We start from the raw sequence: 14,712 nt of genomic DNA on the forward strand, positions 1-14,712 counted from the left end.
TCTGAGCAAGATGTGGATCTAGTTCTGAGCTAGATGTGGATTTGACATCTTCCACGCASGCAGAACTTTTCAGAATCACTTCCATGACTCCATAACCACAAARGCCATTACGGTTTTAAAACTACTTTTTCTCAAGTAGTCTTCCAGTGTCTCTGCATTGTATATTTTTGTTCCACTTAATAATCTGAAAAGGAATGTGAAGAGCTGCAATAAAATRTATATTTAATAGGCCTAATGCATGACAAAAGCTCTGCAAAGAAAGAAATGTGAGCCTAGGAGCGCGTTTCCCACAACAGCTGGGTCCAGCTGAGAGGGGCARGATATATCTGTGCTGCTGCAGGTTGTGGTATCAGTTTTATTCTGCAGGAGTCAGTCCTAGTCCAGGAAACATGTCGTTAAATAGCTGTGGAATTGTCGTGGGAGATGCCTGAAGAAATGGCCTATTCAGAGCACATATTCACAGGTTAATGGCATTCTCCAGGTCTGGTTTTGCCATTTTCCTGCAACTGCTCGAATTTTCATAAGAAATGTGTGTTTGGCTCATTATCACCCACCTGGAATGAACAGATATGCCTGAGTCACTGAAGTCAGAGGTTGCACCTGGGAAATGCAGACGGTGTTCCATCCACTCCAGTGGTGTGAAAAAGGGCAATCCCTACTGCAGGGTGCAGATACAGCCCTGTGCTGAAAAAGCCTCTTCTCAAACTGCAAACAAGTCAGCCTTGTCTGCATTCCCCATTCAAACCTCACAAGACAAGTAGAGCTGCTGTTATCTCATCTTGCAGAAATGGTGTGTAAGACCCTTCCTCGCCCATGCTCATCCAACAGGTTGGAAAGAGCTGCAGCTGGAAGCTTCCCGAATGTCGAGCCAGAGTTGTCTCAGCCAGTGTCTGTTTCTGGGTGTTAACAAGTGCCCTCAAGACTTTCAGGTCATGTTTTATCATTTGGCTTCAGCCAAAGTACCATGGCTGTGAGAGCCAAATTGGCTGCAGTTTGTTGACTCTGATACAAGYGGACAGCTTCCTGGCATGTCCACTCCAGTGATCAGCCTGGCCTGAGGGCAAAGGCAGGCCAGGGTTTCCTCCCACATAACACAGACACATATTTCAGATATAAATATGCAAACATTTGCCACTTGTCCCTCCAGCTGCTTGTCACCTTGYTTTTCCTGGTGGCACTGTGGTGAGCTGACCATGTGGCTCTTGGCATTTCTGAAGGTGGCATATATATGGCATTCCTTACGCTATTGTAATGAAYTGATTTTATAAAGTCTTGGYRGCRCAATACCTGCTGGTTTGGAAAARTTGGAGTTTTAAAGACAAATGAGGRTTGTTGTCATTCATTGACTCATCCTCACTGGTCATAGATATGCTGTTGAGTCATTTTCTTATATCATGGCTGGTTCAAAAAGGTATTCTCTGGTCATTCAGTGACCTATCAGTCTTCTCGGAGGTGGAATGATCTTTGGGGAAATGATGTTGTGTGCTTGTGCAAGATCTCTTAGACTGGTGTTCAGGCCAGTGACTAGGAGTGTTGTACACACAGTAATTAATAATATTCTGGGAGTTCTGCAACAGAAACAATTCTCTTGTGTGATTGAGATTTGTAGTCTACTGACTTCAGTTGTTTGAATTTTTGGATCCATAGGGAACATCCTTCAGTGTAATGAGTATCCACAGCACCCTACCTAATGAGACTGAAAACTGGGTGTTATGGGGAACAACCATCACAGTCCTGCTCCTTAATCAAAAAGCAGCACCAATTTGACAAGTGTCACACCTGCTCATGAATCATCTCCCTGCCTGCTAACATGGCCAGAGAGCGTGTTCTCCAGAGGGGACTTCGGTGACTGCTCTGCGAGTTCTGGCTGTGGTTTAATTATTGCAGAGTGTGTGTGGCAAGGTGGAGCTGGCAGGTAGCGCYGCTGAGGAGGTGATTGATGGCAGTCTGGCTCTCCAGCATGAAAAAGCAATATGTCTTTGTCCAAAGGGGCACAAAGTGACACCAGCTGACCRTGGCAGCAGGGATTTATTGGTGTGCTTGAAGAGTAGAAGTTGCTGGGATCAGTTCTTRCTAGGAGAGTACCTGATTAAAAGAAGAATTTACTTTGAAGATGCTTTCTGCCTGTTAAAATTAGTTGGGGCCAGAGTTTCTTATTCACCCACTGGGGTGAAATAACATTGGCCAGGACCTAGAGCTGGCTGTGCCCACAAACAGGATGCATAGACTCTGGAACAGCAGTGGATCCTCACCTGCAGGTCCCCCTCCATCCAACATCAGAGCCCCAGCCAGCATGGAGAGAGGATTAATGAGTGGATCTGCTGAGGGATCCTCCTGGATGGCCCTAAGGACACTGCCCGGCTGCACAATTTACCAGGAAAARTAAGAACCTCCCTTTGGACAGAGGTTTTAAAACTTGGAAACAAATCCCCATCTAGGGAGTTCRTTTGACCTGTGTTATGGAAAAGTTATTACAGTCGCATAAATATTTTGTTAAATTATGAGATATGCTTAGTACAGATGAGATCTATGTTARATACCTATCTATTGTTTGAATAAGTAGGATATTTATTATGACCCTTAAGTTCTATAAAAATGTGGTAGCTCCCATGCTATAGGACAAAGCCCATAGTTAAATAATCCATCTTACCTATGTAATTGCTGTAGAATTATTCAAAATTTACAAGTTGTTTTTCATATAAGCTTGCGCTTTGCATCATACTAATTATAGCAGATGCATTTTAAATGTATCATGGGAAAATTGTGCAGCCAGAAAAAAAGTTCAGAGCTGGTGGGAAAATGCAATTAAAAAAACCACCCAAACCAGAATAAGCAAAGGTACCCCCAGGGTAGATAAATGTTGCTTATCAGTATATAGTGAATGCCAGATCTTACTCTTCTTTTTTAAATACAAAGAGAAAGGGAGAAAAGAAGAAAGGTGTTTTGACTGTTGCAATTAATAGGAAGGTTTCAGGTGCTATTCTTTACTACAGACATGTTACGCTGTGCTAATTATTAGGGGAGTGGAAGCATAAGGCAAGCTAAGGAGAGAACAGAACAAAAATACACGAAGTGSAATGCAGCAGTCCATTGCCTAAAGCAGTGCAGGGGCAAGCTGGAGCTACTGCAGGGTGATCCTGTGTTCTGAACCTCATGTGCACGTCATGCAACTCACATTGGGAAGGGCTAAGCCTTGCTCTGCGTGTCACTACACCCTTCCCCTCTGGCTGGGAGCAGGGGGAATGTGAGGACCAGAGCAAAGGCAGTGGTTCTGGTGTGGTGGAACCATATCCCAGCTGTCTCTCTTCACCAGACTGGGTAAGACCATCACTATGACAGCAGAAGCTGATGATGCTGTGGCCAGACTTTTTCCAGWAACTCACATTTCTGGCAGCCTGGCTGGGTGGATGTCTACACAGAGTTTGGCACAACCACTGTAGCTCATTTCTTGTGTTGGAGATGCATGTGAGCAATCAGAGCGGGCTAAATCCAGCCAGCACGGGAGAGCAGCGTGATGGATGCARTCATTCCAGAGCCTCACCTCCTCTCCATGACTGAATCTCACCTCAGCTGCCTCTCAGTTGCAGTGGGGTTGGTGAGTGCAGGAGTTCTTGGGGTGTCCTCCCAGTCCATGTACCCTTTCTGATGCTTTTGATACATCTACAAAGCCATCTGCCTCTTCAGCAGCGCTTTGCACAAAGCATTGCAGCCAGGTCGGAGCAGTAAACCCTCACTCACCACCAGAGAGGGGGGAAAAAGGGCAGAGAGACCTTGCAYGGCTCCAAAGAGCTACAAATCCAAGAAGCAGCATCAACAATGCACAGAAGTTCAAACCTGTCCCACTTGGGTCTGTGCCCAGCCCAGCACTCTGCCAGCTCCCACCAGGCACCAAGCRGTCATATCTGAGCTACTTGATGACATTGTGTTTTTATTTACTGCTTGCTTATTCCTCCACCCACAAAGATATTACTTCTYCCATTCCTGGAGGGACAGATTAGGCAAAGGAATGTGTCCTTTGCTGCTGGCAGCTTGGTTTGGCTGCTGTTTTCTTCTGCTGATGTTTTTAATAAGGGAGGAAATGGCTGTTCATCTCAGGGAGAGCCATTCTGTCATAAGCTGACATTCCCTGGGATTTGTTTTTATTAGCTCAGCTCTGGTGTACAGGCACTGCCAGAGCTGCTCATTGATTTTCCCAGCCTGGATAATATCTGGGCTGCCTGCTCATCCTGCTGTGGTTGCTACCAGTGCTCCTGTAACTCCTCYTGCACAAATCCCCATCAGCAGTCTCCTCCTACTGCTCTTGGCCCCTCTAGAACAAAACCAGGGCTTTATTCCAAGGGCTGAGACATCTCCTTTCACTGGGCTTTGGGTTGGATTCATACCTAAATCTTAAATGTAAAACATACTTAATATAGAAATCCTGTCAGTGAAATGTATTATTTTATTTTTTTCAATTACTCAGTAAGTTGTTCCTGTGCTGAAAATAGTTTGTGTGTCAGCTTATTCTGTGAAGTCAGTGCAGCTTAGTGGTAACAAAGCTCAGTGTCTGTTGTGCCATGAAACACCAGTCTGGAGAGACATGGGACATTTGGGCACGGAATTGTTGGGTTGAAGCTGTCGGGAAATTGTCCCTTGGACTGACGTCTGGGCTCTTGTGGTTGTTCAGGTATTTGGGGAGATCATTGAGATGCAGGAGTTGACTGCTGTCAGTACACTGGAGGTCTCAGATTTATGTTGCTTACTTTGGAGACCCTAGGGCTTTGATTGTGCTGGGAAGATATCCCTAGGGATCTTCTGGGAATGGCGCATCCCAGAGGGTCCTGATCAGCAGCACAGAGCCCACTTGGACCTGAGCAASGAGGCTGGACCAGATAACCCCACTGCTGGTTCCTTCCAACCTCCACCAAGCTGTGATTCAGTGGATAGCATGCATGTCAAAGCYGTGTTATTCTCAGTCAGGGAGTGTTTGAACAATGCTGGACTGGGAAAAGAGAAAATTTGCTCTTCTTGCATTTTTCTGTGGTTTAGGGACGAGGCTTGAAGGCTAAAACCAACAAAACCAACTATGTAAACCAGGTATCATGCTCCTTATTTGTCATACAGCAATGGGGTGATGGCAAGGGAAGGCTCATGGCATTGGGAGAGGTTACCACTATTGCTCCTTTTCCCATGTTATCCTGCTTTGTGTGATAGGGCAGTGATTCACAAGTTTCAGTCTCCAGCAAAAGGCAAGCTGCCTTTTGTTGTACGTGCTCTGGATGTGCCTGCCCTGCCATGGGAAGGGTGCCRGTGCTTATCAAATCTTCCYTGAWCCATTGGCTCTGCAGCAGCACCTGRAATGGGGCATCCRAACAAGCTGGAGMATACCCAGCCTTTAAAATTCAGCTCACTTCTTCCCTTGGACTTCAGTAGAAAAGCTACAAATTCATATTTTTTTTCCCCTGAGGTGTTTTTAAATTGCTCTTGTTCCCAGTTTATTGTTATTATTCCTTTTYGTTTGTTCTTTTGCGAGTTTGTTGAGTTTGGGGAGGGAGTTTGTAATTATGGAGAAGTTGATTTTATGGTTTCCCARCACTCCAGGGATGAGTGTTATGTACATAAAATCAGTATTATCTTTACGATTAATATTAAAAAGAAGAGTAGTAAGAGTGATAATAATAATAATACAGCAATGAAGTATGCTTATTGCTAAGCATGGTGAGCTTCTTGGGCAAGCAGCACTTCCCTGAAGGAGCCCATGAACCCAGATGGTAGGATCCCTCCCTAAAAGGAAAATCACCTGTAATTTTCTGCCTCATGTCTTGCAGTCAGCAGAGTTGTGGCGTTGTGGTAAGAGATGCAGGAGCTGATATCTGCAAGTTTCATCTCACCTAGGGAAAGAAGCCCTCAGAGAATTTTCCCTGCACTAGGCTAAATTCGTCATGGGGTAGATGAGTCTTGCTGTTGGCCCCATCTGGGTCTGCCTGGTTTCTTTCTCCCTGCATCCACCTGCGTTAGCTGCCTCATCCTGTCACCCTAGAGCTCTTGGTCCATAGCGTGGCAGGCCAGTGTAATCAGATGAGGGCTTGTTCAGGGAGATGTTCTCGTGCCATTCCCCAGCAGCCTCAGACAAAAGGAAGAATGATTTGCAAGGTGCAAGGTTTGCATTAACATTTTTCCGCAGASTTACGAGGGATGGATGAGCTGGAATGACACTGAGATAAAGCAACGCGCAGCTGCCAGGGAAATGATGTGCTTCATCTTGTCAGCTTTCTGGGCGCTGCTGGATGAGCTGGCTGCAATAGGCATTTCTGTCATGAGCCACGGAAAGCACACAATGATTTCTTGTCTCCCTGTTGGACTTGTGACCTCGCGTTCCTTAGGTATTGGAAATACTCAGAGTTGCAAGGGGGTTTGGGCAGAGGAGCCCTGCGTGTCTCCACTTCCAAGTCTTCCTGGAGAGACTTCCAGCATGGAGGAGATGGAGCAGAGAGTCACTGCCCATCTTTCATTGTCATTTGATGCCTATCACTCATGCTGATAAAGCCAAAGAGATGAAAGGTTTGAGATGTTTCTTGTGGGTGCTGACATAGCAGAGTGTATATTGGGAAAGGYCTGACATTTGATGTGGCTTTATCATTGGCAAGCAGGCAAAGAAAATGGATAAATTAATCACCTTTTCCTCCATCTGTCATAAGCTTTTATCCCATGGAGAGAAAAATGTTTCCACTTTGCCCTGGCTTTTTGCAAGTGTGACACTRTTGTATTTGCCAGCCTACATAATGCCTAAGTCATCGAAATGCCAGAAGTGGTCGGAATGTGATCACCATTTATAACACAACCTGCTGGACCACACAGCTGGGCTTTAAGCTGCTCTGGTCTCTGTGAAAGAGAGGCAGAAACAGCCCCCAGAGATTTCCAGCCAGTCTTACCCTCAGCTCATTGACTCTAATCACTCACACCCAAGCAGTCATCTTGTGACTCACTGTATATTTCTCATGTTTTATTTACATTTTGCTAAGTAGTGGTATCTGTAATTCCACCACATCTGGTGGAAGCTTTGGGAGTTAYAGGGCAAGTTTTACAGCCTGAATGAGGAAGAAGGTGGTGGGATAATCTCACCAGGAGGGTCTCAGCACGTGCCTCTTCTTTCCATGAGGGACRTGCACTGTAAGCTCAGGAGCAGTATTTTGTCAGCATCGCCAGTGCTCACCTATCCTGCCTCTCTCAAAACTTTGTTCCCTAACTGCATTGGCATGTTTGCATGGCTTTGAAGTACATCCATGCTAAAAGTTCATCACAGGGAATCACTCACTTTCTAGGCTGTCTTAAAATCAGTGTTCTGTTACAGTTTAAAAGCAAATCTATGTTGAAAGATCTGTCCTTTTTTTTTTTTTTTTCTGGGTAATGTTCTCAGGATCAATCTGACTTCCCAGGAGTTTTAAAATATAACTCCAGGGTCTGAAAAAGAAAAATCGAACTTCCTTTCTCCTTTCCCTGTGGAAAAAAAAAATAAAAAAAGAAATTTAAACAATCTGTTTCTTTCCAAAGCCTCCAAGCTCATACATCTCTGTGAACATTTAAAGAGTCTTTTTTCACTGTTGGCAAATGGTTGTAATGGACTTGAAGTCGTTGGACATGATGTTATTAGCATAAAATACTTTTTTACACTTGAATCACTCTGTTCAATGGTTCTTTATACTGTGTGTCCAGACATTGCTCTGTATTTGTGCAAGATGGAGCTGCACACAAGTTTAGCCCTGGCATTTCAGTATTTTCATCGACAGCATTTATGTTTCTACATTTCTACAATGTTTCATTTATGTTTTGGGGTCTGAATCTGCTCAGGGCACCTGCAGCTTTGGAGTCTGTTTTTCAGGTTGCAGCTTTCTTGCTACAGGATTCAAGTTTAGGTCAATTTAATAATTTTTGTACTGGTGCCTTGTGCCACAGACAGCTTTACTCTGTGTCTGGGATGAATTAGAAGTTGTGCATCACACAACTGATGAGATGTTTCCATTTTATCTTCAGCACAGTGATGCAGTCCACGACCTGCTCCTGGACTTCATCACGTGGGTCGGCATCCTGCTTTCCCTGGTCTGCCTCCTGATCTGCATCTTCACCTTCTGCTTCTTCCGTGGGCTGCAGAGCGACCGCAACACGATTCACAAGAACCTGTGCATCAGCCTCTTCGTGGCAGAGCTCCTCTTCCTCATCGGCATCAACCGGACTGACCAGCCGGTAAGAGGCAGCACRGGCTCTCSTCTCAGTGCATCTGCAGKGAGAGACWTTCCAGCACTGTCTTCWTTCCATGCACGAGTCCTCTCAGGGYTGGGCCCCTGGCTGATAGCTGGGACTCACATGCTGGTGCCTGCTGTGGTTTCAGGGGCWGCATGTGTATGTTTAATATGCAGGTTGTAAAAATGCATTCATACCATGTACATCTTTGTAAGTTTATTTGACAGATTGTGTATGTATGTGYCTTTGTACCTTTTAATGTCATTTATATATGCAAAGATGTGTCTATTTTAAAACAATTCACAGRTTTTCCAAGTGAAAAATAGTTCTTCCTTAGGAGAGGGAAGATAAGAACTCCCTCATTTTTATTAAGCCTCCCAGTACGAGTACTCCTGACTGTTGCATTAATTCATCATGGTACAAACGCCTTCCCTTGCTCTTTTCCATCCTCACGCAGATTGCCTGTGCCGTCTTTGCTGCCCTGCTGCACTTCTTCTTCCTGGCAGCTTTCACCTGGATGTTCCTGGAGGGGGTGCAGCTCTACATCATGCTGGTGGAGGTTTTTGAGAGCGAGCACTCCCGGAGGAAATACTTCTATTTGGTGGGGTACGGCATGCCTGCGCTGATCGTGGCTGTGTCGGCGGCGGTGGATTACCGGAGCTACGGCACGGACAAAGTGTGAGTGACCTTGGCATTGCTTGGACCTGCTCAGGACAGATRGGAGTGGGGACAACAAAGGGCTGTGAGGAGCCCAGAGGGTTTGTTCAGGCAGGCCTCAGGCAGGAGTTGTGGATTGCCTTATTTCTGTGTCTCCAGTGCAGTCCGTCATGAAGCAGGGTGAATTCCCCACTGTGAAATGATTTGCAAGCGTATTTTCTAGGGAAGTCAGTCGAGGAAAATTTTGTCACATCATTGCATGACATCAGCAGAGGTGAATGTCCCAAGTCTCAGTTTGGTACTATATCAGCAAGATCCTCCCTTCTCTTACCAAAGAGTTTCTTATTTGTCCAAAGATACTGCTTTCTTTCTCTCTTTTTTATTTTTTTTTTTATTTTTTTTTTTTAATGCTGTTCTATCAGATTAACAGAGCCAGCAGACAAAATAGGTGGTKACTGTGGAGTGCATTAGGCTCTCTGCAAATCAGAGCAGCTATATCATTTGTCATTATGAATATTCTTAAGTGTTTTCAACATTRCTGAAGCTGGTATGAAAGCACAATTAAGATTATCGTGCAACACCGTCTCATGGAAAACAAGGGGAAGATTGAGCCTTTGATTCTCTTTGCCATTTTTGCTAGAGTAGGATTAACAGTGTGGTTTTATTGACTTTTTTTCTTCATCCCTTATCAGTCTGCCTTTCCAGTCTCACTTTAACTGAGTTTAGTATGAAGGCATACATAGCAATGAGCCAGTGGTGGTTCTGAAGCTCCTTTTTTAGCATAGGTTGGGTCAGGCCATGGCAGCATTTTTTTATCTTCTGTGAAGTTCAACTGTAATTTTTTTAACTGAAACCTTAGGGGTATATATGAACCTGATTCCTTGCAAAAGCAGATGTGTAGAGCGGCGGAGGTCCTCATGATCCATTGCTGGCCATGCCAGCAGGTAGGCTTRGATCCCAGATGGATATTTGTGTTGCATTCCTCCCATGAGTAGGAGAGTAGCAACCTGAATTTGTATAAATGTCATGCTTTGTGGAAAGGAGAGGAAATGGCCCACACAGATAAGGGTAGGAGGGTGTAAGTTTTTAAGGATCTCTACCAGTTTATCCCAAGTAGTTAGACTGGCTTTTGAAGGCCTAGAGGGCAAAGAGTAACACAACAGCTGATTACCATTTTTGGAGGAGMCTTTCCATCAGTTGCCACCTGCTCTCTGCCCCAACAAGCTCTTTTATTCACACCCCCTCTAGAGCATTACGTAAGCACCTATTGAATCAGGTATGGAAGCAGTTTACCTTGTCCGTTTGGAGAAATTTCTTAATTTTGGTGTTTTTGTGGAGGACCTATCCCTTCACAGTGCCCTACATTGGGCACCTTGAGCCTCAAACATATTCCAGCTGTTTGGGAAGTCAGTTCCTGTACATCTGCCATTGCTGGAGTGGTGTCCTCACCTGTCCAGTTTGTAGTGTCTTGTGGCTTCTTTCCACACTGTTCACCCTTTGGCTTTTGCAAACAGGCCTTGGGTGCCCAAATGTTTCCATGGCATGGGAGGTACGGGCAGAAAGTTTGTCTGAAATTCACTAAAAGCAACCAACAAAACTTTGCTATCTTGGCATTGAAGAGGCAGCAGCCCTGTGTGTGTGCCAATAAAATGTCTCCCTCCCCACAGCAAGAAGCAGTATTTTTAATGATTAAACATGTATATATAATATTTTGCAAATAAATATTTACAGAGATTTGCAAATCTAAAATATTTATTTCTAATTTTTAATTCCGGAATGCACAATTTTATCACATTCTCATGGAGGCAAATAAAAAACATACAATATGTTTTGTATAACTATCATGCTCCATCTGGTTGATGGATGATGATGTATTTTTCAGTATAATGTTATTAGAAGGGTAGAACTGATTAGAATTTGTAGAGAACTATATGCCAGGCATACATAATTTGATTGCAAGAAGTTGCTTGGTTTTGCCAGGTTTTGTAAAACATCCTCTGGAATATATTACTTGCCTTCCTCCATTATTTACTGCATTTGTTTAAGCAGGACTTATGGAGCTGTTAGTGTTATTTGTTTTTTGCCTGGCATTTGGTGYCACCATTCATACATCTCAGAGTGATTTGCTAAACACCCAGTGCAGGGTTTTCTTGATTTCATTTTCTTTTCTAAATCCAGCCCTCCTGTAACACAAGCCCAGATTGCATAGCCAGGAGCAGGCAGTTGTTTCTCCCTCTGTTGCTTTGCTCATCACTTGGTCCTTGTGATTTTTGAAGTGTCCTGTGTCCTAGTATTCATATCGGCATTTTAGAGTAGCTGCTCCATAAAGATACTCTTATACACTTAATTATTTCAAGGATAGGGATTGATCCTTTTACTATTTTTTTAAGAACAGTTCAAACCCTTTATATTAGGAGCTTAGTTTGCTTTTATGACTAAGCAGCAGCATAATGATTCCATTAAAAAATGATCCCATTAAGGCTTTCTAATCCCTGTTTGGTCCTTTCCCCCAGATAAATCAGAAATGTTGCATCTCACTGTATTCTGGTTGTAACTTCTAAAGTAAAGATGGAAAGYAGGAAGCCCCACTGCAGATGGTGTGGTTTGCCCACATTGCCAAGGGATTCTGGCAATGCTCACRTGAACTTGCAAATGGCCATTTCTTACAAGCCATTACAGGCAGTCTTCAGCTGCTGAGTCTTAAAAGGCCACAGCTCAAGTTTTGCTGCAAAGAGGACACTGGGATTGTACTTTAAAAAAAAAAMTTAAAGTTACATCATTTGCCTTGTCCTGTGTGTTTACCAAATCCATCCATCTCCTGGACGGATTTGATGTCAAGGACCATGGTGTGCAATGCTGCAAAATGCAAAGAAAATAGTATGCAKAATAGTGTTTGCAGTTGTTGTTAGTGTTTGGAAATAACTTGTGTCTAAAATTCAGAAGAAGCTTAATTGTGCCAGCCTCCCTTAGAGAAGGCTCATGGTAGAAGCAGGCCATCCAAAATCAGCAGGAAGAAGCTATTCCATATTTCCACACTTCCCTGGGTTTCATATCAAAGCCTCTTACAGATTGCAGAGGAAAGCAGCTATGCTTTGAGTGGTTCAATATATTTTAGAGAACGCACTTGTGGGTATATTCATCCACTGGTGATCAAATCCATCATGGCAGGGATCTCTCTTTTGTCTCTCCCCCGTTCCTCCCCCCCTTCTGGAACGCTATAAAGCAGGATGTACCCGGTAAGCAATCCAGCTGTCAGAAAGCAAAATGAAAGCCCTGTGTATGTACACAGCCTCCGAGTCCATCAGCCGGGYGCCGACATTTCATGCATGTAAATGCTGCTCAGAAAATAGCTCCTAACAATGTGCTCTGTCTTGGGTGGCTCCACTGAACTTGTTTTATTGGCAGCGCTCGGAGGAGGAAGCGTGAGCTGTGTGGATGCTGAACTCCATGAAGCAGAACCCATATTGCACCCTTGGAAGGCATGTCTGGTGCATGCATATCCCATTACTGCACCCTGACAAGGAGGCTGCACAGCCACGTGAAAAAACCCGCTGAGCTCCCGTGAGCAACGTGATATGTTTAGGGCTCTCCAAATTTTATGGTCCAATGGCAGCTAATGATTGTTTATTGGTTATATTTAGTGCACACCGGGGATAGTTTAGTATTTGATTTTTCTTCATGCAGAAAATAGAGTAAACTCTTTGTAATCTTTATTACTTGGGAAAAGCTTTAGGTGAATATTGTGAGCTGTCCCTGTGGAAAAGGAGGAAATTAAAAAGTACAGGAGAGCAGTGCCACGGAGCTTGTCACAAGAACTGAATGCAGTGGGGTGACTCCTGGAAGAAGCWGAGGGGTTTTGAGCAGTGCTCCCTACATCCACACTTTTCCTGACAATCTTCTTGCCTTCCACTGAGCCTGAAGAAGCTCGTTTGCTAAATGGCAGCAAAACCTAAACTCATAACACGGCAAATCCGTGCTCACAGCGCAGCTGCGTGTGGAGGGTCACAAGTAACTCGGCAGCCCAAGATTAGCAACTTCTGGGAAGTGAGTTGCCTGATTGCTTCCTTGTTTTGAGGAGCTCATTTATGCAGCTCATTGTGCGTGTGGGTTTTTGTCTTCTAAGGCAAGAAAAGCTCAGTGTGGTACTTGTCTGATTAGCAATTTACAGCTCCACAACGCAATTGGCGGGATGCCTGTGTTTTGATGTTTTGGTCTTAATTTGCATTTTTAATGAGGTATGACTTAAACAGGTTCAAAGTTTCATCTCTTGCTGATGACCACCAAAAACCCAGCTTTTTTTTTTAAGTCACCCAAAACTGAGTGTCATACACAGTTTCATAGAAAGGCAAGTTTTCAATCCAAACAAATAAAAAATGACATCACATTCTTTGAAGTGTGCAAAGAAGCAGAAAAAAGCTTTCTCTGTTGGTGAAGCTATCTCTCCTAGGATTCCTTTTGCTCCATGYCTGGCCCCCACTTATACTGATGGCAGGACCTGGCTTCTTACCTGTTTCTCTTCCACAGCATCCATCTCTTGTCACTCARTTGTTTGCTATGACTGAAGAGACAGGTATTTTAGGGGAGCAGAATGGAAAATATCATCCTTTTTGCTGTCTGGAAAAGGAACCAGTTGCTTTGCTCTTCTTTTTTGAGCCTGGCACAGCTTTTTGCTTGTTCTGTATTTCCGCTTTCCTTGGTTTTCCCCATGTCCCAATCTTTATGTTTTCATTCAAAACCAGCTGCATCAGATGTGACTCTAGGGTGGTCATCATGCTTCAAGAAGTAAAWAGAGGGTTTATGTGTTTCCTCTTCCCCAGCTTTCCAAGAGCCAGCTCGCCCTTTATGCTGAAGGAAAGCCAAGTTGATGGAAGCTTAAAATACTGTGTTCTCAGCTCCTGGAGAGCAGGGGCTGGGGGTTCCTTTGAATGTTAAGCTGGCAAAAAAAAAAGTTCTAAATATTTCATGATTAAAAAAATAAAACCCCCACAACCCTCCGAGCCCTCTCCCACGCACCAGCACTCATTATCAGTAGGAAAAAGMGATGGGGCTGTGTATTCCATGATTTATATACAGCAGCTGAGACATAAGCACTAGTTACTCATTTTTCCTGAGGGGGATGGCCTAGGTATAAAGTCTGAAATGCCGTGTAATATGTGAGCTGCTGCTATGTGGACATCCTTRTTCAGGGGATGGGGGGGACTTTTTACAGGGACTTCATTATCCTTGAAAYCTCGATTCCTTTGTCAAATCTAGTTGCAACTGGGTGACATTTCAGTTGTTATTATGGGTGACACACAGATATCATGATCACATAAACCTTTTCCTATAGGGARTCAGACTCAAGCAGTTTGGAGTCACTCATGTTGTTCCATTACAAGCTGCATCTAAATCACCTTGAACTTTTTCAGCAGCCAGGGAGGAAACAAGATTTCCCTGCAATCACTCTGAAAGCCTCTGTTTGCCTCTTGCATTAAGATTTCGATGCTATCACATGAAGATTCTGGATGAGCAGCTGCAGAGGCAGTTCAGAAATGAGAGTCACAGAAGTGACCRTATTTTAATTTGTGAATATGAGTGTGTGTGCATATATATATATATATATGTATATCAATACATCTCCAGCACTGATGAGAGCTGAAATTTCTATGGTCAAGGAGGGAAGTGAGAAGTTTTCTCTGCATATTTGAATTTATTCATATCTTGGGTTCTCCCAKTCACAGAGGTTCAGGGCATGTTTTATTCTCTCATCAGGCATCTCCTGCTGATCATCCCCCGTGGGGCTGCTGGCACAGACCTTTCTGCCTGTTGCAAAGTCCATTGGAAGGGAAAAACCATTAA

The 14,712-nt window shown here is 44.0% G+C and overlaps 1 protein-coding gene across 3 annotated transcripts in view; it reads left to right on the forward strand.

The window, feature by feature from the left end:
• ADGRL3 (adhesion G protein-coupled receptor L3) overlaps positions 1–14,712 on the forward strand; it is a 309,315-nt gene that overhangs the window by 241,071 nt on the left and 53,532 nt on the right. For all 3 annotated transcript variants that reach the window (XM_057366829.1, XM_057366827.1, XM_057366828.1), the window contains exons 13-14: positions 8,011–8,220; positions 8,675–8,895. In XM_057366829.1, coding sequence (XP_057222812.1) covers positions 8,011–8,220; positions 8,675–8,895 — 431 coding nt within the window. The remainder of the gene's footprint in view (positions 1–8,010; positions 8,221–8,674; positions 8,896–14,712) is intronic.

Source organism: Malurus melanocephalus, unplaced genomic scaffold (assembly GCF_030028575.1).
Source record: "Malurus melanocephalus ecotype Western Australia unplaced genomic scaffold, MMel_1.1 scaffold_72, whole genome shotgun sequence".
In the NCBI taxonomy this organism is placed as follows: domain Eukaryota; kingdom Metazoa; phylum Chordata; class Aves; order Passeriformes; family Maluridae; genus Malurus; species Malurus melanocephalus.